At 43.4% G+C, this 22,277-nt stretch overlaps 1 protein-coding gene across 1 annotated transcript in view; it reads left to right on the forward strand.

The window, feature by feature from the left end:
* Positions 1-22,277, forward strand: part of RELN (reelin) — a 324,257-nt gene that overhangs the window by 126,619 nt on the left and 175,361 nt on the right. The window contains exons 7-8 of the mRNA XM_029077379.1: positions 5,244-5,340; positions 12,136-12,187. Coding sequence (XP_028933212.1) covers positions 5,244-5,340; positions 12,136-12,187 — 149 coding nt within the window. The remainder of the gene's footprint in view (positions 1-5,243; positions 5,341-12,135; positions 12,188-22,277) is intronic.

The following is a 22,277-nucleotide window of genomic DNA, read 5'->3' on the forward strand; positions in this document are numbered from 1 at the left end:
CAAGTCACTTAACTTCTCTGTGCCTCAGTTCCCTCATCTGTAAAATGGGGATTAAGATTGTGAGCCCCACGTGGGACAACCTGATGACCCTGTATCTACCCCAGCGCTTAGAACAGTGCTCGGCACATAGTAAACGCTTAATAAATACCAACATTATTATTATTACAGTACCCTACACACAGTAAGCACTCAAATAAAATTGATTGAGCCCACAGAAAAGACTGAGAAGGAGAGGCCAGTGAGATAGGAGGAGAACCGGGAGAGGACAGTGTCTGTGAATCCAAGGTTGGATAAAGTTTCCAGGAGAAGGGTGTGGTCCAAATTGTTTAAAGCAGTTTAGAGGTAGGGGAAGATGTAGATTTGGGTATCATCCACATAGAGGTGGTAGTTGAAGTCATTTGAGTTGAGTTCTCCAGTAGAGATGGGGGAAGATGGAGAATAGTAGGGGACCCAGGAGGAACCTGCAAAAGAGGCTGAGAATGAGCTAGTGCTTAATAACTATGGTATTTGCTAAGCACTTACTGTGTCCCAGGCACTGTACTAAGCACTAGGGTGGATACAAGCAGATGGGGTTGGACACAGTCACTGTACCAAATGGAGCTCCCATGCTTGATCCCCATTTTACAGATGAGGTAACCGAGGCACAGAGAAGTGAAGTGACTTGCCCAAGGTCCCCCAGCAGACAAATGGCAGAGCTGGGATTAGAACCCGTGACCTTCTGACTCCCAAGCCTGTCGTCTATCCACTACTCCATGCTGCTTCTTACTTGCCCTGCCTGTTTCTTCATTGGTAAAATGGGGAAAACTGCCTCTGCCTCCCTTTTAGTGATGCTATGTAGACAAAAGTGAGATTAAAAATTGTGGCAGCACATTGCAAAATAAAAAGGGAGCCTGCAAGCTCTAATAATTGCACTCATTGAGTGCTAAGCGATATACTAGGTGATTATGCAAGCACAACAGTAACAAGACACAAGTTTCCTGCCCTCAAGGAGTTTTTGATGTAAAGGGGGAGACAGATTCTTTTCAGATAGCGAAACCTGGAGAAAGAACAAGCATAAAGCTACAGTCAGGGCAAGCATATTAGGATGAAGCAGCTGAACAAATAATGGAACAAGTAATAATTGTATCAGTCATGCCACAATATTTAATAGTGTATTTTCATTCACTTTGTTCATCCAAACCACTGTCTAATGATCAGGGGAGAGGGGAAGAAATATAGTTGAAAAGCAAAGCAGAGTGGAATATTTAAATACTGAGAAAATCCACAGCTCTTGAATCGTAAATTTGAAGAAAACCACCTCCAGTCTCATCCTTGTTCTGACTCGTCGGGTCCTGTGGGACTGTTTCTTTCGGGAGGAGTGGGATCTCAAACTCTCAGATGTATTTCTGACTCACTCCATGGTGGGGAGGCTAACCATATCATAGTGGGTTGAAAGCGGGACCACTGGGACACCACCCAAACCTTATGGACCAACTCCCCCCTCCCCGGCGACCAACAAAGCATACTGGGGCATCTGGTTACTTTTCTATAATTGGCCAGGCCAGTCTATAGAACACCAGGGCTGCCCCAGATAAATTGGGATGTGCAGCAGGCCCAGGAAGAGGAAAAGTGAGTTGTAGCAATAGTAGCACTTACTGAGTGTACACTTGGTGAGGGACATTTTTTGAGATGTGATCAGGAGAGACAGAGAGGGCAGAAATGGTGGAAGACCAATTCTTTCTGGGTCTTTGTCGGAGTCAGAAGAGCTGGGTTCTAATCCCAGCCTTGTCACTTATCTGCTATGTGACTTTGGACAAGTCTGTACCTCAGTTACCTCATCTGTAAAATGGGGATTAAACCCTAATTAAACTGTGAGTCTCATGCTAACAGGGACTTTGTCCAACCTGATTATCATATGTCTACCCCACCACTTTAGTACAGTGCTTATAGTAAGTGCTTAACAAGTACCATTAAAAAAAAAACACCCTGACATGCTGAGTCTTTGCTCATTTAACCATGTGGGGGTTAAATTAAGAATAATTTAGTTAATCTGTTTATCCACTTTATAGTAGGAAGATATTCCTCAGGACTCCAGGAATGAAGGCATTTACACTGGATGAGTTTGGAATTGTTCAGGACAGAGTAGCAGCTCTGAGGATCGGAAGGTCCCTGGCGGTTGTCAGAGTGAGAGTTGGTCAATGTTGGGGTTGCCTGGGAATATTCTGTGGTCTCTAGCCCTCTCATTTTGGGGGAGACGAAGAGGTTACCCATTGAGTGGTCTTGTGGTGAGCTTTCTTCAGCTGCAAAAGAGAGACAGAGAAAAGGAAATGGAAGCAAAGACCCCCACATTGGACCCTTTTTAGAACAGAAGGTGTGGAGAAGGCACCGGGAATGGTCCCATCAACACTTTTAATGCAACTCACCTAGTGAACTAATTTGACAATGGTTCCAAGAAAACATTGGGTGTTTTTTGAATCCTGATTCCAGCCACCAGATTCCAGGCCTGAGATCACACAGCAGGCAAGTGGAGAAGACAGGACTGGAACCCAGGTCCTCTGGCTCCCAGGCCTGTGCTCTATTAGGCCCTGTTGATCATCCTCCTGTCCTTGGGTGGGACGTGAGACTGAGGCTGAAAAGACAATGTAGGAACAGTGCAGACTTCACCATAGTGCAAACAGGGTGCATCTTTATGCTAGACGATGTAGGCAATGTTTTGGCCCTGGCCACTGAAGGTGGCCTTGCCTCCTTGTTTCGCAAGAGGAAGCAGCATGGCCTGGTGGAACGAGCATAGGCCTTCAAGTCAGAGGACCTTGATTCTAATCCCAGCTCTATCACTTGCCTGCTGTGAGACCTTAGGCAAGTCATTTAACTTCCCTGGTCCTCCGTTTCCTCATCAGTAAAATGGGGATTAAATACCTCTTCACCTTCCTACTTAGACTGTGAGCCCCACGTGGGACAGGATTTGTGTCTGACCTGGTTATCGGGTATCTACCCCAGCGTGGGTGGCACATCGCAAGTGCTAAACAAGTATTGTTATTAGTATTATTAGGAAAAATCCCTTTCTCCATTTTTCTGCACACACCGTCACCTTGTTTTTGACATTAGCTAAGTGGCTAAAAGGGCAAAATTCAAAGCTCCCAAAATTGATGGTATCATGTCCTTTCCACGAGCTTTGCCATTTAGGAGGTGAAAGTACCTCTGCTTTGCTCCCGCTCTTTCTGCATGAGATACAACTCTCCTGGGGAGTGTTGAGAAGGAAACAGTTCTATTTTTCCTTTGGTTGGGTTGTGCTTCAGAGGAAGGTCGAAGTGTCTTGGAGCAAAACAAACGCATGCATCTCAAGTGACATCAGCTAAGAAATACCCAGATGCACCCTCTTCTGCTTGCTCCAGCCACCATCAACTTGATTATTTGCTTCTCGAGGTCTGTTATTTGCCAAACCCTTTGCTGAAACTACTTGCACTAGCCTCTTTATCAGAGGGGGAAAGCACAGTCACTAACACTAAGAAACAGTCTGCCTAGTGGAAAGAGCATGGATCTGGGAAGAATAATAATAATAATGGTATTTGTTAAGTGCTTACTATGTACCACACACTATACTAAGCACTGGGGTGGATGAGAAGCAGCATGGCTTAGAGGAAAGCAGATGGGCTTGGGAGTCAGAGGTCGTGGATTCTAATCCCAGCTCTGCCACTTGTCTGCTGTGTGATGCTGGGCAAATCACTTCACTTCTCTGCGTCTGTTACCTCTGAGCCCCATGTGGGACAAACTGATAACCTTGTATCTACCCCTGAGCTTAAAACAGTGCGTGGCACATAGTAAGTACTTAATGAATGCCATTATCATTATTATTATTATTACAAGCAAATCGGATTGCACAGTCTTTTTCCCATGTGGAGCTCACAGTCTCAATCCCCATTTTATGGATGAGGTAACTGAGGTCCAGAAACGTGAAGTGACTTGCCCAAGGTCACCCAACAGACAAATGGCGGAGTAAGGATTAGAACCCGTGACTTTCTTCTTCTCATAAGAGGACCTAGATTCTAATCCCAGCTCTGCGACTTGTCCACTTTGTGACCTTGGGCCAGTAACTTCATTTGTCTGGGCCTCAGTTACCTCATCAGTAAATTAAGACTGTGAGCCCCACATGGGACATGGACTGTGTCCACCCTGATTATCTTGTATCTACTCCAGTGCATAGTACAGTGCCTGGCACATAGTAGATGGTTCACAAATACCATATAAAATAACTTGCAAGAAAATCCAGTAAATCAGAGGTTGAGTTGGGGTTAGCAATTGTTCGCTCCATGGTCTCTGAGAGCCCTGTCTTTGTTCAACCCTTTAAGTCACCCCCTCTAGCGATACGATGGTACAATGGTAGGCTAGACTCTGCTGTATATTTAGAAATGCATTTTACACATTCTTTGGCCATGACTCCTCTTTTGAGACCCGATTGAACTGGGTAAAATAGCTTTGTTTTTGCTTGAGCACCCTTTTTCACTAATGTGCAAATAAGACTTTTCCAGTGTATCCCAAGTATACATCAGCATAGCTTCCTGGGTAAAACAGCTTCCTGGGGAACAATGCAGCCTAGTGGATAGAGTATGGGCCCAGGAGTCGGAAGGACCTGGGTTGTAGCCCTGGCTCTGCCACTTATCTGCTGGATGACCTCGGGCAAGTCACTTCACTTATCTGGGACTCAGTTACCTCATCTGTAAAATGGGGATTAAGATTGTGAGCCCTGTGTGGGACAGGGACTGTGACCACCTGATTGCTTTGTATTTATCCCGGTGCTTAGAACAGAGCCTGCTATATAGTAAGCGCTGAGCAAATACCATAAAAAAACACAGCCACTGACAACTTTCCTCTATTAAGCCCTCATTTCTGCCCGCTTCTCTGTGTTGACTGTGTTCATGGTTGGGTACCTCTTCAGCCCTTTGACACTCACCCAGCTTGCAACATTATGTAAATATCCCTTTACTCTATTATTTCCCCTCTCCTTAATTTATTTCATTGTCTCCCCCTGTAGACTGAATGCTCTGTGTAGGCGGGGATCGTGTCCACCAACTCTGTCATTTTGCACTTTACTAAGTGTGTAGTACAGTGCTCTGCACATAAGAAGAACTCAATCAATACCACTGAAGTACTGAGTGATAGTTGAAGCCAAGGTGGAAAAAACACTTTATGTTATCTGATTTTTCTCACTATATTGGGTTAGGTTCTTGGTCCGACTGTGACTTAAACTGTGTTCTATGTTTTCACAGGGTTGAATGTTGCAACTGCGAGGTGGGAGAGCAGTGTGGGGTGATTATGCACGGCAATGCAGTCACCTTCTGTGAGCCGTATGGGCCGAGAGAATTGGTGAGTGAACTTGTTTACTCTAGATGCAAATCCTGGATTTTGCCATCCGGGGCATGGAGTGGTTTTTGAAAGATTTTTTCTCTGCTAAAAATCCAACTGTGTGATGGTTTATCCGGTGAGGCCTGTGATTACTAATCCCTGCCATTCAGCAAGAATCTACATGAGATGGACACCTCCCAGGAAGCGAAGATTATTGCCTCCCATTTGAGATGTGCTAACTCTTTTTAGCGCCTTCCCCTTCCCCAGGCTATGTGGGCTCCCTGGAATAACTACCATTCATTTTTACTAGAGCGATAATTAAAAGACCTTTTATTGGCTGGAAAGGGTTTGGTAATGTGCCTTTCAAAGGTGCCTAACTTCGACTCTGGGAAAATCTGACTGGATCGATGTCAGTCAAGGAAAACGCTTTGAGATTGACCTGGATAAATAAGGGAAAATTCTTTTCCTATGAGCCAGGGACCGAAGCAAGGGAAGACCTAAGAGCATGGGAATGGAATGCCTCATCCCTCCTAGAAATAAAATCCCAGGCCTCCCTTTCTGGGGAAACCCTTCTAGGAGCAGGGGTGGTTTTCCCAATAGACTTTAAGGTCTTGGCCTCAAGCGGTGAATTTTCTTGGGGGTGACAAGTTTTCCAGAAAATAAAAATGGGAAAAAATTGAAAACTTTTTGATGCTAATGGCACAAGGCAGCTGTACAGATTATTTTCAGTGGCAGTCGGCACCATACAGACTCAGCGCACACTGTCTTGGTGACAATTTGTAGACAGCAGTGTGGCCAAATCATCATTATTATTATTATTATATATTTCATATACTAGTATATATTATATTATTATATAGTATTACATATATATATTGCATAGTATTACTACTAATAATACTGATATATGTTATGTACCTAATATGTGCCAAGCACTGTACTAAGTGCTAGAGTAGATACAAGATAATCAGGTTGGACAAATTCCATGTCCCACATGAAGCTAAAAGTCCAAGTAGGAGGGCGTAAGATTTAATCCCCCATTTTATAGATGGGGAAACTGAGGCATCGAGAAGTGAAGTGACTTGTCCAAGGGGACACAGCAGACAAGCAGAGCCGGGATTAGAACCCAGTTCCTCTGACTCCCAAACCCGTGTCCTTCTTATTAGATCATGTGGTTTCTGTTTCCAGTTATCCTCCACAACTGCAGGGCCCGACAGTCAGCTCATCTCAGGCAGCATGGCTCAGTGGAAAGAGCACGGGCTTTGGAGTCAGGGCTCATGAGTTCGAATCCCACTCTGCCACTTGTCGGCTGTGTGACTGTGGGCAAGTCACTTAACTTCTCTGTGCCTCAGTTCCCTCATCTGTAAAATGGGGATTAAGACTGTGAGCCCCACGTGGGACAACCTGATTCCCCTATGTCTACCCCAGCGCTTAGAACAGTGCTCGGCACATAGTAAGCGCTTAACAAATACCAAGACAGGATGCTTTCTTTTCCCCCCTTTTTATAGCTGCAAGGAGGAAATAAGCCTAGCTCTCAAGGGTGGCACAGTGACAAATCTAGCCCTGAATAAAAGCTACCACCAATCTTTATATGTAAAGAGGCGGTCAATCTTTTTGGCCTTGTGATTGGCTGGGAGGCCACATCCAGACCAAGCAATTGGCCAATGCAAAAAACTCCCACAGCTCCCATTTTAAAGAAAATTCAGTTAATTGTTCAGATGCACTCCTGAACTTGGCAGGAAGTTAAATATTGAAAAGTTAATTTAAAAATAATTAATTAATTGATTAATTTAATAATTAATTATTAAATTTAATAATAATTTAAAAAAACTTCACATAGGGGTCCTTCATGGGGATGGGTAAGGATATGAGATGGATCTGTTCCTCAGCATGGTGGACTCCTGACGAACCCGGTGACATTTTGGGCCTTGGCTGAGGAACAACAAGGCTTGAATGGGGCTTTAGGCCCTGAAAAGCAGCGTGGCTCAGCGGAAAGAGCATGGGCTTTGGAGTCAGGGCTCATGAGTTTGAATCCCAGCTCTGCCACTTGTTGGCTGTGTGACTGTGGGCAAGTCACTTAACTTCTCTGTGCCTCAGTTCCCTCATCTGTAAAATGGGGATTAAGACTGTGAGCCCCACGTGGGACAACCTGATTCCCCTATGTCTACCCCAGCGCTTAGAACAGTGCTCGGCACATAGTAAGCGCTTAACAAATACCAACATTAATTAATTAGTAGCACAGAGCAATTTGATCAATCAATCAATCAATCGGTTTAGCTCTGTACAAAGCACTTGGGAGAGTACAGTACAACTGAGGTGGGAGACACATTCCCTGTCCACAAGGAACTTAGAGGAGGGAATGGCCATAAATATAAAAATAAATAGATTACAGATATGTACATAAGTCCTGTGGAACCGAGGAAGGAGTGAATAAAGGAAACAAATCCAGGTTCAAGGGCAATGCCGGGGTGGGAGAAGAGGAAAAGAGAGCTTGATCAGGGAAGACCTCTTGGAGGAGATGTGCCTTCAGTGAGGTTTTGAAGATGGGGAGAGTTATCGTCAGTTAGAGCACTTAGAACAGTGTTGGCACATAGTAAGCGCTTAACAAATACATAATTATTATGTGAAGAGGGAGGGTGTCCCGGTAATTGGGATGAACCCCTGTGAGATGGCCCTAGTGTGTCTTTTGGAGTTGTTAACAGTAACACCATAGCCTGCAGTGACCTTAGGTGACTGCATCCAAGTTGCACATCTTCAGTGGATCTGGGTCAGTGCAGGTCCAATCCCCCATTTTGAGGACTCCAGAAAGCCCCCACCTTTCCCCCCGTGACGGTTTTTCAAAAGTGGAGCATCCCCGGCACCAGGCCGTCCCCAACGGCAAGTGAATCCAACTTAAAATCGAGCCAGTTACTGCATGTTTCTTTAACCACAACTGGTTTACTTACAAGATTCAGCTCTGTACAAATGTCTAACATCCTCAGCTTGGAGTTCCTCTCTCTTTCTGTAACTTTTCTGCTTAAAGGTGAAAGCAATGTGTTGCTTAGAGAAGCAGCATGGCCTAGTGGGAAGAGCATGGGCCCTGGAGTCAGAGTACCTGGTTCTAATCCTGGCTCCATCACATTCTTGCTTGTGTGACCTTGGGCAAGTTGTTTCATTTCTCTGTGCCTCATTTCCCTCACTGCAAAATGGGGATTCAGTACCTCTTCTGAATCTTCTGTAAACTGTGCCGTGAGCCTCATGTGGGACCTGATTATCTTGTATCTAGCCCAGTGCTTAGTATAATGCTTGGCATATATAAGTGCTTTACGAATACCACAATTACCCTCCCTCCTTGATCTAAGGGATATTTGAGATTCTAGTCCACCAGCTATTATTCCCGTCCTTTATCACTTCCTTGGTTCTCCCAAGTGCTCCTCTCCAATTCCACCTCTCCTACCGGTGCACCTTAGGCTTCTCTAAAATCTTGGCTCTTTCTTTCCCTCCTCCATGTCTCCCCATTGGCCATGGGTGGAGGTTGCAGATTTTATCTTCTGCCCATTCTGCTTTGGAAAATCAAAGCTAAAGAGATCACATCTCTTCAGGTGGTATGAAGCAGGGGAAGCAGCGTGGCTCAGTGGAAAGAGCCCGGGCTTTGGAGTCAGAGGTCATGGGTTTGAATCCAAGCTCTGCCACTTGTCAGCTGTGTGACTGTGGGCAAGTCACTTCACTTCTCTGTGCCTCAGTTCCCTCATCTGTAAAATGGGGATTAAGACTATGAGCCTCACGTGGGACAACCTGATTACCCTGTACCTACCCCAGCGCTTAGAACAGTGCTCTGCACATAGTAAGCGCTTAACAAATACCAACATAATCATTATTATTATTATGAGATGACAGTGGACCAAGCTACAGAAAGAACCAGAATTCCCAATATCCACCCTCCCACAAGCTTGTCTAATGGGTCACTGGAAATGTTATCCCCTGACACTGCGGAACTGGATTGCTTTCCTGAACTAGCTTTGGAAAGCCAAGTAGAGTGATGCCTGCAGAGCCAGGATGTTGGAACACAAAAAGAGAGACGGCAGAATTCAGCTCCAAGTTGTATCGCCTCATGACACCTATGCACACCCACGCAAGCTGTTTTAATAGTCATCATTAGTCTAGAAGGGCCCTGAAAGACGGTGTTCCACGCTAAAAAAAGGGAAAGCAATTAAAAGAAGATTTAGCTTTCAAGAAGTGCCAGTCAATTAGTTTTCTGTAATGTGGCCTTTGTTTCGTACCGCTTGAGTACCTCTTTCCCAGCAATAGATACATTTAATGTATTGAAGATTTGAGCTGCAGAACATTGATAAATTGAAGAGTTTCTTGTTGAAATTACTGCTCACGCAATAGAATTAATTGAATGCAAATTAAAATAATAGGCACTCATAACTCAAGCCTCAGAAGGTACTCTTTTATTTTCCGAGACAAATGTTATACCCATACTGAGGCTGTCCTTACAGAAGCACCTGAATCCACCAAACATGTACCTGTCCAACAACAAAAAAAAAGCACCAATTGTAAATTTTCCACTACTGTCTGAATTGTCTACAGGTTAGGAGATAGATGGAGTTAGTCATCTTTGCAGTGAGTTACACGAAATATTGAGGGATCTTGAAATCACATCTATCTGATTCAGCCCTGACCTTGGAAGAGCCTTGCCAAGTGGCCTCATTTCAGAACCTCTGTCCTGGAGCAAAACATTTATTTTTCTGCATCTGCTGTGGGTATAGTGGTAGAATTATAGAGCTCATAGCTTTAGCGCTGCTCTTATTGTACTCCTTCACCACAGCATGAGAGTCCTAGAACGTTACCAACCGGAAAGCCCTGTCAACCAGAAAGTTCCAGTCATCAGCTCCCCCAGTCTCCCCAACTAGAGAGTTCTTCGCTGATCGATCCAGTTGGGAAAGTCAGTCAGTGGTATTTATTGAGCTCCCCAGCAGCCCAAAGAGAACTTGAACTGTTCTCATTATTAGATGGCATCAGTCTCCTTGCTGATCTCCCTGATTCCAGCCTCCCCCATCTCCACTCCATAGTTCACTCTGCTGCCCAGGTCATTTTTCTAAAATGATTTTTCTGTGCACATTTCCCCACTCTACAACCACCTTCAATAGTTGCTCATCCTTTGCCACATTAAACAGAAACTCCTTACCATTGGCTTTAAGGCACTCAGTTCATTCTCTGCCCTCTGTAAGTTATTTATATTAATGTGTGCCACCCCGCCTAGGCTGTAAGCTCATTATAGGCAGGGGATGTCTGTTTATTGTTATATTGTATTCTTCCAAGTGCTTAGTACGGTGCTCTGCACACAGTAAGCACTCAGTAAATACTGTCAACTGACTGCATGTACTCTCCCAAGTGCTTAGTCTTATTCTGCACACAGTAAGTCCTCAATAAATAAGATTGAATAAATGAATGAATGAACGAATGGGACTCATAATGTAATGGGAAGGGACAGATTTTTCATCCAAATATTACAGAATGAGGAAACTGAAGCACAAAGAAGTCAAAGTGACTTGCCCCCCAAGTTCACATGACAGGCAAGGGGCAGAAGTTGAGATTCCAACCCAGGTCTCCTGATTCTCAGCCCTGTGCGCTTTTCAGTAGGCCATAAATGGTGTTGCTGTTTTTGCTGTATCCCTTGGTTATCCCGGGTGGAATTCCTCCAGGGGGATATCCTGGCCCCAGGCATCCCCTTCTCCCTTTACTTCTCCATTCCTAACTCCATCTCTGTCCCTCATTTAATATCCCTCCGAGAGTGTGATCACCAGCTGGGAAAAGAGGGGAATCCTCAGTGCTACTGCTCTTGGCTTCAAAGAACCCGGCATGTGGCAGGGAGTGGAAAAAGCCAGCACTCGAAGTCTTGGGTTGTTTGTATCTGAGCGTATCCTGGCTGCAAGATGCACCATTACTCTGAGTAATCTCTCCCGAGCCCATCGCCTTGGCAAGTCAGCACTTAAGGACCTTCCCCAAGGCTCCCTAAAGAATGTCCAGAAGGACTTTCTGGGGCAAAACAAACTGTGGAACAAGAACAGCAAACCGAGCTATTATCTTCAGTTTGCAATGCAGGTGAGAATTCTCTCAGGCAACTGATTTTAAAGCCCACATTCCTCCTCTTTTGCTGGATTGCCTCTTCTGGGGTTTTTTTTTTAATGGTATTTGTTGAGCACTTACTATATGCCAGACACTCTACTAAGCACTGGGATAGGTACACAGTAATCAGGTTGGACACAGGCACCGTCCCACATGGGCCTCACAGTCTTAATCTTATGGATAAGCAAAGGCACAGAGAAGCTATGGCAATAATTGTGGTATTTTTTAAGCACTTACTATGTGCTAAGCACTTTACTAAGTGTTGGGGTAAATATAAGCTAATCAGATTGGCCACAGTCCATGTCCTCCATGGGCCTCACAGTTTTACTCCCCTTTTAACAGATGAATAAAGGAGGCACAAAGAATTGCCCAAGATCAACAGAGCAGACAAGTGGTGGAGTTGGGATTAGAACCCAGATCTTTCTGACTCACAAGCTCGTCTATCCACTAGGTCATGCTGCTTCCCATGGTTTGAGGGAAAAGTGCTGTACTTTCATGCATGAAAGGGAAAAAAAAGGGTTTCAAGTCTCCTCACAATTATACGTTTACAACTAGCTGTCTCTTTAAACCAGAAATAAAAAAAACCAGGCCTATCCAGAAAAGTAGAAAAGGGGATAAATGTACTCTTCAACTGATAGTTCTCCTTTCTTTTTCTCTTTTTTTCTTCCTTTCCTTCTCCCCCTCCTACCACATTTATTCCTCTAGACTACCACCGGCCTTAATACGACAACAGCTTCTGCACTTCAGTTTTCTATTGGTGAGTATTTGTACAGATTTAGCTTTTGAAAAAGTTATTTTCATAAAAGTAATCCAAAGAGGGAGCAGGATTCAAGGATCCATTTGAGAAAGAAAATGTTCGTGTTCTTGTTTTTGGCTTTTCACTGAAGATTTGAAATATAATTAGAAAAGCTCAAACTACCAAATTGTGGCTTTTCTTGTTAATTATTTTTTGGTTAAATCAGGATGCACTGGAACAAATTTAGCAGATTCTGGGTGCAGTTTTGCAAGAGGGTTTTTAACGTAATTTAAATATGGACTTTTATTTCTTTTTCTTACTTTTTTAAACACTTGTGAGAGTCTTTAAAAATCAACACTTCAGGGGGAGTTTTCATAATGAAAATAATAATATAATATAGAGAACATGGGGAATTGACTTCAGATAAGAATTAGGATTGGTTTTGCAGGCCTGAAGGTCACCCACACAAACCCATGAAAGCTTAACCAACCCACACACCTGTTCCGTGTATTTGTGTCTATTGGTTCTCTTATGTTCTGTGCCTTAATCCTTCATGCTGTATGCATAATTATCTGTGAACTGATTTTTATCTTGCCTCCATTAGATTGTAAATTACTCAAGGACAGGGACCCTGCCTTAATCTTTCTCTTAATCTCCGTCCAGTCCTTTGTACAGTGCTCTGCACAAATTGCACAGCACTCAATATATGCTGCTGACTGACTTGAATCTCTCTGAAATGCCACGCTATTTCCACCTGCCTCCGCGCTCTCAGGAAACCCACGGGAACCTCAAGCTTGGAGGCCAGAGTTCTGATGCAGCATGACCTAGAGGGTAGAGCCTGGACCTTGGTTCTAGTTCTGGCTCTACCACTTGTCTGCTGTGTGATCTTGCTCGAGTCACCTCACTTCTCTGTGCCTCACTTTCCTCATTTGGAAAATGGGGATTAAGACTGTGAGCCCCTTTTCGAAAAGACTGTGTCCAACTCATTTATCCTGTATCTATCCAAATGCTCAGTACAGTGCCTGGTGCACCATAAGTGCTTAATGTATTATTATAATTATTATTGTTATTATTATTTTGCTGGAAAAGCAGCATGGCTTAGTGGATAGAGCATGGGCCTGAGAGTCAGAAGGACCTGATGCTAATCCTGGCTCCGCCACATGTCTTCTGTTTGACCTTGGACAAGTCACTTCTCTGTACCTTATCTGTAAAATGGGAATTAAGAGTGAGAGCCCCATGTAGGACAGGGACTATGTCCAAACTGATAAACTTGTATCTACCTCAGTGCTTAAAACAGTGCTTGGCATATAGAAGCACTTAAAAAGTACCATAATAATAATAATTACTATTATTATTATTCCTCTAAAGGTGCATTTAGGTCTCCACCAGCCTCCTGTGGCTTTGGGAGGCAAGTCTGGGAGGCCTGGCCTCTCTCCTCAGCAAATCAGGGGTTGAGTTCTCTATGGTTGGTGTCCTCCTGGCCACTAAGGGATCCCATTCACATCAGGATAACTTGTCGATGAGATTGCCTGCTCTGCCAATTTTAGTAACCACTTAGAGCAAACACTTTTAAGCACTTAATATAGTACTCTGCACAGAGTAAATGCTCAATAAATATGAATGAATGAACTATGCATCAATCAATCCTATTAATTGCTTACTGTATGCAGAGCACTGTACTAATTTCCAGGCAGCACAACTATTTTTTTTTAAATGGTATTTGCTAAGCACGTACTATGTGCCAGGGACTGTTCTAAGTCCTGGGATAGATACAAAGTAATCAGGTTGGACAGAGCCTATGTCCCACAAGGGGCTCACAGTCTTAATCCCCATTTAACAGATGAGGTAACTGAGGCACAGAGAAGTGAAGTGACTTGCCCAAGATCACGTAGCACACAAGTGGCAGGGCCAGGATTAGAAACTCAGTCCTTCTGACTCCAAGTCTTGCACTCTATCTACTAGGCCATCCTGCTTCTCTTTTCCTCATCTGACGGAAGAAAACACGTATTCTCTAACTACCCTTTCAAAGTGTAAATAACTCTGGAGGACTTTCAGAAAAGTCATCTTCGGCTGGAACAAAAGTGATGTTGCAGTTAACGAATGAGGATAAGTAGGACCTAGAAATGTTGGTTTTTCTGTCAGTTTTCCAGTGAAAACCAGCTTTTTTACTCTGGGGAATAAAACTACACATTTGCCCCTTGAGAATGGTTTTGGAAGAAATGTGATACTGATAAAAATAATTCAAGAGGAAAAACTTGGGGAAAATGAGCTTTACACTCCTTTCACCAGACTATTCTGGTAAATAGTTACTCTTTAAAGTTAAAATAAGACCAGAACAGAGTCTGAGATTTGATTATCTCTTATAGAGGTGAATGATATTTTCCTCAGCTTTATAGATGTCACATTTCTTCCCCCCACAGGCAAAAAAGCCAACCTCCAGTTGAATCTTCAGTGTCAAGAAGATGCCCCTATATGTGATGCAAATGTTTAACTCCCAGGAATGAATCCCAGCAGGGTAGCATAGCGTGGGCCTGGAAAGAATGGAAAAAAATAGATTGTTTTGATGAAAGCTGAAGGAAGTTTTAAGGAACTCTCATTCAGGTAGTGATGTTAAGAAGATAGGTACATAAGGAACATCAGGCTTAGACCACTATATTGATGGTATTTGTGAAGCTCTTACTACGTGTCAAGCACTGTTCTAAGCACTGGGCTGCATACAATCTAATCAGGTTAGACTCAGTCCCTGTCCCACATGGGGCTCACAGTCTTAATCCTCATTTTACCTGAGACACAGAGAAGGGAAGTGACTTGCTCAAGGTCACCCAGTGGACAAGTGGCAATGTGTACAGGCCAGGAATCTGCCGCTGACAGCAGCAACAAGGCAGTTGGCGGAGTCATGTGATAGTCGCCTTCCTGAACATCCATCACCAAGGTTCGAGATGGATTCTCACATCCATCTGTACGTTTCCCTTTGCCATCCTAACTTACCTTCCAATGACCCTTTATGGACCTCTTGTCCACAATTTTATCCCAACTCCTGGTGAAATGACTGATATTTTTGGCAGGTCAAACCTCCCGGGGTAACTCATGCCATATGTTTACTGTCTGCCTTGTGAACAAGTGCTTTCTTTTGTTGTTTTCATCCTACTACCATCAGGCTTCCATTTGGAAGCAAAATGGAAATTCTGATTCCATCAGTATAAGAGAGCTTCTCCCACCCCTGAAAAAAATATATATATATACATATATATATATATATTTGTATTTATATTACTAATTAAAAATGAGTTTAGGAAAGGAAGACAGAGTGTGATTCATTTTAATATAATTTTTTTACTGGGAGGAAGGATGAAGTAGAGCAACGTGAGAACTTAGCTGCAATGCTAACAGGCCCCAATTAGATGCATAACATATATAGCAGAATGCATAATACCTCTCATCTGGGAAGCTTTTTGTTTACACCATATGGGGCGTTACCATCCTGTTTTTATCCATATGCCAGGAAGAACTGAGAGGTGGATGCAAATTCAGTTGGCAAATTCCAGTATACTATCCATCTCATGAACTTTAAAAACCTTTCCTATCCCAAGACTGAAGTAGCAAAAACAACTAAGGAGCTGTTGCTTAGTTTATGTAACGGGATGCTTTGCATTAATAAGAAGGGTGCATGTTATCTTCTGGGTGTTTAGGTCATCTGCTGTTCTGAGGAGAAAATATTGAATGCGCTAATTGTACATGACAAGATAAGATTGACCACGTTGGGTTGGGTTTCCAGGTAGATAATACCCTTCATCTTGGGCAGTCCCTTGAGGCAGAAAAATATTCAGCGGAGCGCTATCAAGACTCAGGGTTTTAAGGGTGATTATTTAATGTATTCCTTATTTATCCATGACCTAAAGATTGGCCAACTTATTAATTATGAACTTGGACAGAAGAGTAATTACCGGGATTCTCTTACATTGTGACCATGAGAGTGAAGGATGAATAGGAAACCTTTTGACTCAACTAGTTCCTTTCATACCCTAGGACTTCCAAAGGTTACTTGTCCAGGGATTACCTTGGAAGTCCCTGAAATGAAGCCATTTTCTAAACAGAATATGCTTTGGCTCTGACTGAAGATTGTAAGTAACCCTTCAGGCAAATGAGACTGGAAGGAAAGAGAGTGAAGACATTTAACCAGATGGCTACTAGCCCAATCGTTTCCCAAAGTTTCCAAAGCCATATTTTGAACTTTGGTCCTTCCTGAGAGTTGGCACATGGAGATTTTGGCTCTGACAAATCCTGATTTCCATTCAAGAAAGTGATGGATTGGGATTGTAGCTCCAGGGTTATATAAACCTGTTCTTTCTGGCAATTTGAGGGACACCGCCTAACCAAAGGAAGAGAACCATCATTGTTCCCATGATGCTTGAACTGTAGGTCAGTGCTAAAATCTGGAGAGTTCCTAAGAGCTGTAGAAATTTTCTGGTTCATATCACCTACTGTTTTGGTCTACTCTGAACCCTTTACTCAGATCTAATGGATAGAACACGGACCTGAAAGTCATAAGGACTGGGTTCTAATCCCAGCTCCTCCATTTGTCTGTTGTGAGACCTTGGGCAAGTCACTTAACTTCTCTGTGCTTCAGTTCCCTCATCTGCAAAATGGGGATTAAGACTTGTGAGCTCCATATGGGACAAGGACTTTGTCCAACCTGATTAACTTGTATCTACCCCAGTGCTTAGAACAGTGTTTTATGCATAGTAACTGCTTAACAAATACCATAAAAAATAGTACTTATTGAACGCCTTCTCTGTTCTGATAACTGCATTAAGCTCTTGAGAGAGAGGATTAGGAGAGAATAGAGTCCATTAGATCTGGTGAGGAGGATGGCACTGGGGCAGAGTTAGTGAGTGTGATCTCTGAAGTGAAGGGAACAGCAGCATGACCTAGTGGATAGAGAACAAAACTAGAAGTCAGGGGATCTGGGATCTAATCCCAGCTCCGCCACTTGTCTGTTGTGTGACCTGGGGCAAGTCACTTTACTTCTCTGTGCCTCAGTTCCCTCATTTGCAAAATGGGGATTAAGACTATAAGCCTAATGTGGGACAGGGACCGTGTCCAACCTGATTATCCTGTTTCTATGCCAGCGCTTAGTACAGTGCTGCACTAAGTACACTTAGTACAGCACACAGCAAGAGCTTAACCAATTCCATAAAGAGGAAATTCAAACTCAACTTTCAATCTACTTTATGAACCTTTTGTTTGTTAAAACTGGGCCAAAATGGGGCAAATTAATAATAGCAATACTAGTGTGGAAGTAGTAGTAGAATGATATTGATTAAACATTTACTGATACATTGTACTTGGAAAAGTACAACAGAATGACAAGAAGCTTACACTGTAGCGAAGAACTCAGACCCACAGCACTTATGTACATATCTGTAATTATATTTATATGTATTTATTATATTTATTTATATATATACAGTCCCCCTCTAGACTGAAAGCTTGTTGCAAGCAGGAAATACGTCTACCAACTCCGTTATATTGTACTCTTCCAAGCGCTTAATACAGTGCTTTGCACACAATAAGCACTCAGTAAATACAATTGATTATTTGACTCATTCATTCAATCGTATTTATTGAGCGCTTACTGAGTGCAGAGCACTGTTACTAAGCGCTTGGAAAGTACAATTCGGCAACAGGTAGAGAAAGTCCCTACCCAACCACAGGCTCACAGTCTATTGACAGCAATGTCATTCCCCAACTCAGGGGCTCATTAACATTTCAATTTCATGGGATTTTAATTCACTGTGAAAAAGCCTTCTGATTCATTATGAAAAGACCTTTATCTTTTTCTTCAGTTCATCTAATTCAGAGATAAACAGAAGAAAGAGAATTTTGAAATTTTCAGGTCCTTTTGTGAATTTATACGCATTTCTTCTCAAATGGTATTTCTGAAATAGATTCTCTTAAAGACAAAAAGCAAACAGAATAGAGTTTTCATTTAATGGCACTGAGGTAACCTCTCCAGGGAATTAAGAAAGCTATCAGTAGGAGATCTCGCAGGTATCACTTCCATCAAACTTAATCAAATGGCAGAAGGTTAAGGGATGTTTACCTGGGAAGGTAGCATGAAGCACCTCATTCCGACAGTCAGTCGATAGTAAGTAATAATAATGTAAGTATAGTAAGTAAGTAAGTTAGTAAGTAAGTATAGTAAGTAATAATAATAATAATAATAATGTTGGTATTTGTTAAGCGCTTACTATGTGCCAAGCACTGTTCTAAGCACTGGGGTAGACAAAGGGGAATCAGGTTGTCCCACGTGGGGCTCACAGTCTTAATCCCCATTTTACAGATGAGGTAACTGAGGCGCCGAGCCGGGATTTGAACCCATGACCGCTGACTCCAAAGCCAGTGCTCTTTCCACTGAGTCACGCTGCTTCTCGTATTGAGCGCTTGCATTCTCACATATAATAAATGTTTTCTTTGGGGGAATCGACACTCTTGGGGATCTTAGGGTCAGCCCAGTATTGACCTGAACACAAGGAGTTCCACCAAACCTTGGCCATGTTCAGGTTCAGAAAGACTAGATGGGGAGGGGTCAGCTCATTCAAGGCGGTCCCCTCCAGAGACAAACCCCCAGGCCTTCCCTGTTCTAAATTGTGCTGGGTACTGCACTAGGAACCCTGTGGTCAGAGGCAGCATAAGTAGTCCCTGGTTTCCAAACAAGAACACATAGTAACAATAATAAAAATAATAATAATTATCGTACTTGTTAAGGACTTACTATGGGCCAAGCTCTGTTCTAAACACTGGGGTAGATATAAGTTAATCAGGTTGTGTTCTCTTTTCAATCGGAACTATTTTAAACCTCAAGAGCCAGTTTTTGGTGACAAGTGAAAATTATAATTGCATCATCTTTTTTAAAGTGGTCTTTAAGTTACAGTCCTTAAATTAGGCCAATTTTTCTTTTGGAAGAATTGCTTATAAGGTCATACGATCTTAAGACATGTCATTCCTGAGTCATACCAATGTTCCATCGATCCCAGTAATCTGTCTCTGACAGTGGCACCGGGATTTGTGGATGAAATCTGACAAGCTTAGGGGCATGCCATCTGTGCATTCGATGGGTGTAACCCCCCATCAGAAGCAGCGTGGCCTAGTGGATAGAGCACGAGCCTGGGAGTCAGAAGGACCTGGGTTCTAATCCTAGCGCTGCCACTTATCTGCTGTGTGACTGTGGGCAAATCACTTCATTCCTCTGTCCCTCAGTCACCTCCTCTGTAAAATGGGGATTAAGACTGTGAGCCCCCTGTGGGTCATTGGCTGGGTCCAACCTGATTACTTTGTATCTACCCCAGTGCTCAGAACAGTGCCAGACGTAGAGTATGTGCTCAACAAATGCCATTTTAAAAAAAGCAAAAAAGTCCATTATCAATTGCTCCATGAGACCTCCCTAGAGCTCTCCTCAAGCAGAGAGATGGACATCATGCAAAATGGCCATTACCACCTTGAATGATGTCATACTGATTGGAAAGAGGACAGCTAGTCAGGGGCCTACACACAGGTGGCCGTGAGTTACGGCACTTCTGGGATCTCTGGGAATTCTGGGAATGCTAGTTCCCATTTCTGTTCACAGCTACCTACATGCAGATTTGCTCATATCTTGTTAACCTCCACACAGTAAAGAATTTGGGCATGTCTCCTCTTGCAGACTGACAATATCCATTCCAAAACTCTCATCATGTTTTACGGTACTGCTCTAAATTGGAATTCATTTACTTTTGACAGATGAAAGAGTATTCTAAGATTTCTTCTCATGTGGAATGGAGCTTTTCTTAATTAAAGTAATACATTTGGGCTCTGTTCAGCCAGAGTTCCTAACCCTGTCATGTGGAACATCACAAAGCTTCTGAGAGGAGTTGCCACAAAGCGTTATCACGATTCAATAACCTGTTCCATTCCCCGGTGTCTCACTCCTACGCTCAATCATTGCCTCGTGAGGGTGTCTTCCGAACTTGAACAAAGCAGAAACAACCACCTCTGTGAGTCAGTGAAGGAGGAGAGGAGATCCCCACAAGTGTTGTAGCTGCTGTGGCCACGGGATTCATGGTGGCCAGTAAACAGGATAAGAAGAGAAACAGTGTTGCCTAGTGGATAGAGCATGGACGTGAGAGTCAGAAGGACCTGGATTCTAATCCCAGTTCTGCCACTTGTCTTCTGTGTGACCTTGGGCAAATCACTTCACTTGCCCAGTTGAGAAGCAGCATGATCTAGTGGCAAGAGCTTGGGCCTGGGGGTTAGAGGATGTGGGTTCTAATCCCGGCTCTGTCACATGTCTGCTGTGTGACCTTGGGCAAGTTGCTTCACTTTTCTGTTCCTCAGTTACCTCCTTTGTAAAATGGGGATTAAGATTGGGAGCCCCATGTGGAACAGGGACTGTATCCAACCTGATTACCTTGTATCTACTCTAGTGCTTAGAATAGTGCTTGGCACATAGTAAGCACTTAGTAAGTACCGTAATTAGTAATTATTAGTAGTATTACTATTATTTTCTGGGACGGTGAGTCCCAGCTAGGACGTGGACTGTGTCAAACTTGTGTCCAACTAGTCATATTTGTTAAATGCTTAGTATGTGCCATGCACCGTTCTGAGTATTGGGGTGGATACAACACAAATCAGGTTGCACACAGTCCATGTCCCATGTGGGACTCACGGTCTTAATCCTATCTCTCATTGGAGTCACAATCTAAGTAGAAAGGAGAACAGGCGTTGAATCCCTATTTTACAGGCGAGAAAACTGAGGCACCAACTAGGTAAGCAACTTGTCACACTGCACACAATTGGCCTGACTCCCAGGCCCGTGCTCTTTCCACTAGGCCTAACTGCTTCCCACCTTCAAGGGCAGAGTTGAGGATGGGGCAAACAGCTCCCATAGGCTGAGCAAAAAGCTGATTCTTTTGAGGCTGAGAAGCCTTCCTCCGTCTTCTCAGCTCCACACTGTCTATTCTGACTGCAGTCTGGGGAGACCGTGCAGGATGACTGGGCCCTAATTGGCATCTTCTAAGTATATCCTCTTGCTCCCCAATAACTCACCGGGCTGGAAACTCAAGGCTGAGTTCTGGCCCGGAGGGGCTCCCGGGCTTCCAGGAGTTCAGTCCCTTCAATCCCTCTCAGCTCCTCAGGCTGTCTTCACAAGCTCTGTAGATGGTTCTAAGGGTGGAGCGCTACCTAAGAAATCATCAGCGTTCAATCCTGGAATGACCGGAGTGGAGGTGGCTTTCTGGGAGGACTGAATGAATGAATGGGGGGATGGTATCAGCTCAAGGTTAATGGTTTTCCTATGGTTTCCCTATGGTTTTGGCTTCGAGACCTTCCATGATCTCCTGCTACACCCATGCAGCCCTATCTTCCAAACGAGCCTTCTTCCTCATATTCACTCTCAGCTCTCCTTCCTTGAACTCATCACTACCCTTTTTCCCCCACCTCCCCCCACCGCTTCATCGAAGCATCTCCCTCCCATCCTTCAAAACCCTCCTAAAAGCAACACTACCTCCGGGAGGCATTCCCTGATTGATCTCGCTTCCTTCAGGATCATGGAATTCCCCCAAACCACCTCAGTTCTCCATGTTTAGCTGTTTGTTTTTATTTATTCACTTGTGTTTATCATTCTGATCTATTTTCTGTGTCTTACTAGGGTATATTAATCAATTTAGTTCTTTTTCCTTTCTCTTTTGTATGTTCCCCAACTGACTATACCCTGCTCTGCACGTAGGCACTCAGTCAAAAATATTAATGTTGATACTATTTCTATAGCAGTGTTCGGTGACAGACTGCCTTGTGGAATTTTGCCCCAGAGCCATGGGAGATATTATTTGGTTTAAATTGGAATGAAAATGAATGATTTTGTGTTCTTGCTCTGAGTGATTTTGTAGAATCAGTCTCCAGGGCCAAGAGAGAAATTTGAGAAAGGGTTTCTTTTTCTCTATTCATAAATTGGCTGAGAGGGATTCAGTTATTATTAAGCAACCCTTTTTTCTTTCTTCCTGTTTGCCAAATGAGGTGAAATAAGGTGAGGATGTTCTAACTGTAATTTTGCATCTCGCCGATCTCCATTGATTTT

This window comes from Ornithorhynchus anatinus, chromosome 13, assembly GCF_004115215.2.
Source record: "Ornithorhynchus anatinus isolate Pmale09 chromosome 13, mOrnAna1.pri.v4, whole genome shotgun sequence".
Taxonomy (NCBI): domain Eukaryota; kingdom Metazoa; phylum Chordata; class Mammalia; order Monotremata; family Ornithorhynchidae; genus Ornithorhynchus; species Ornithorhynchus anatinus.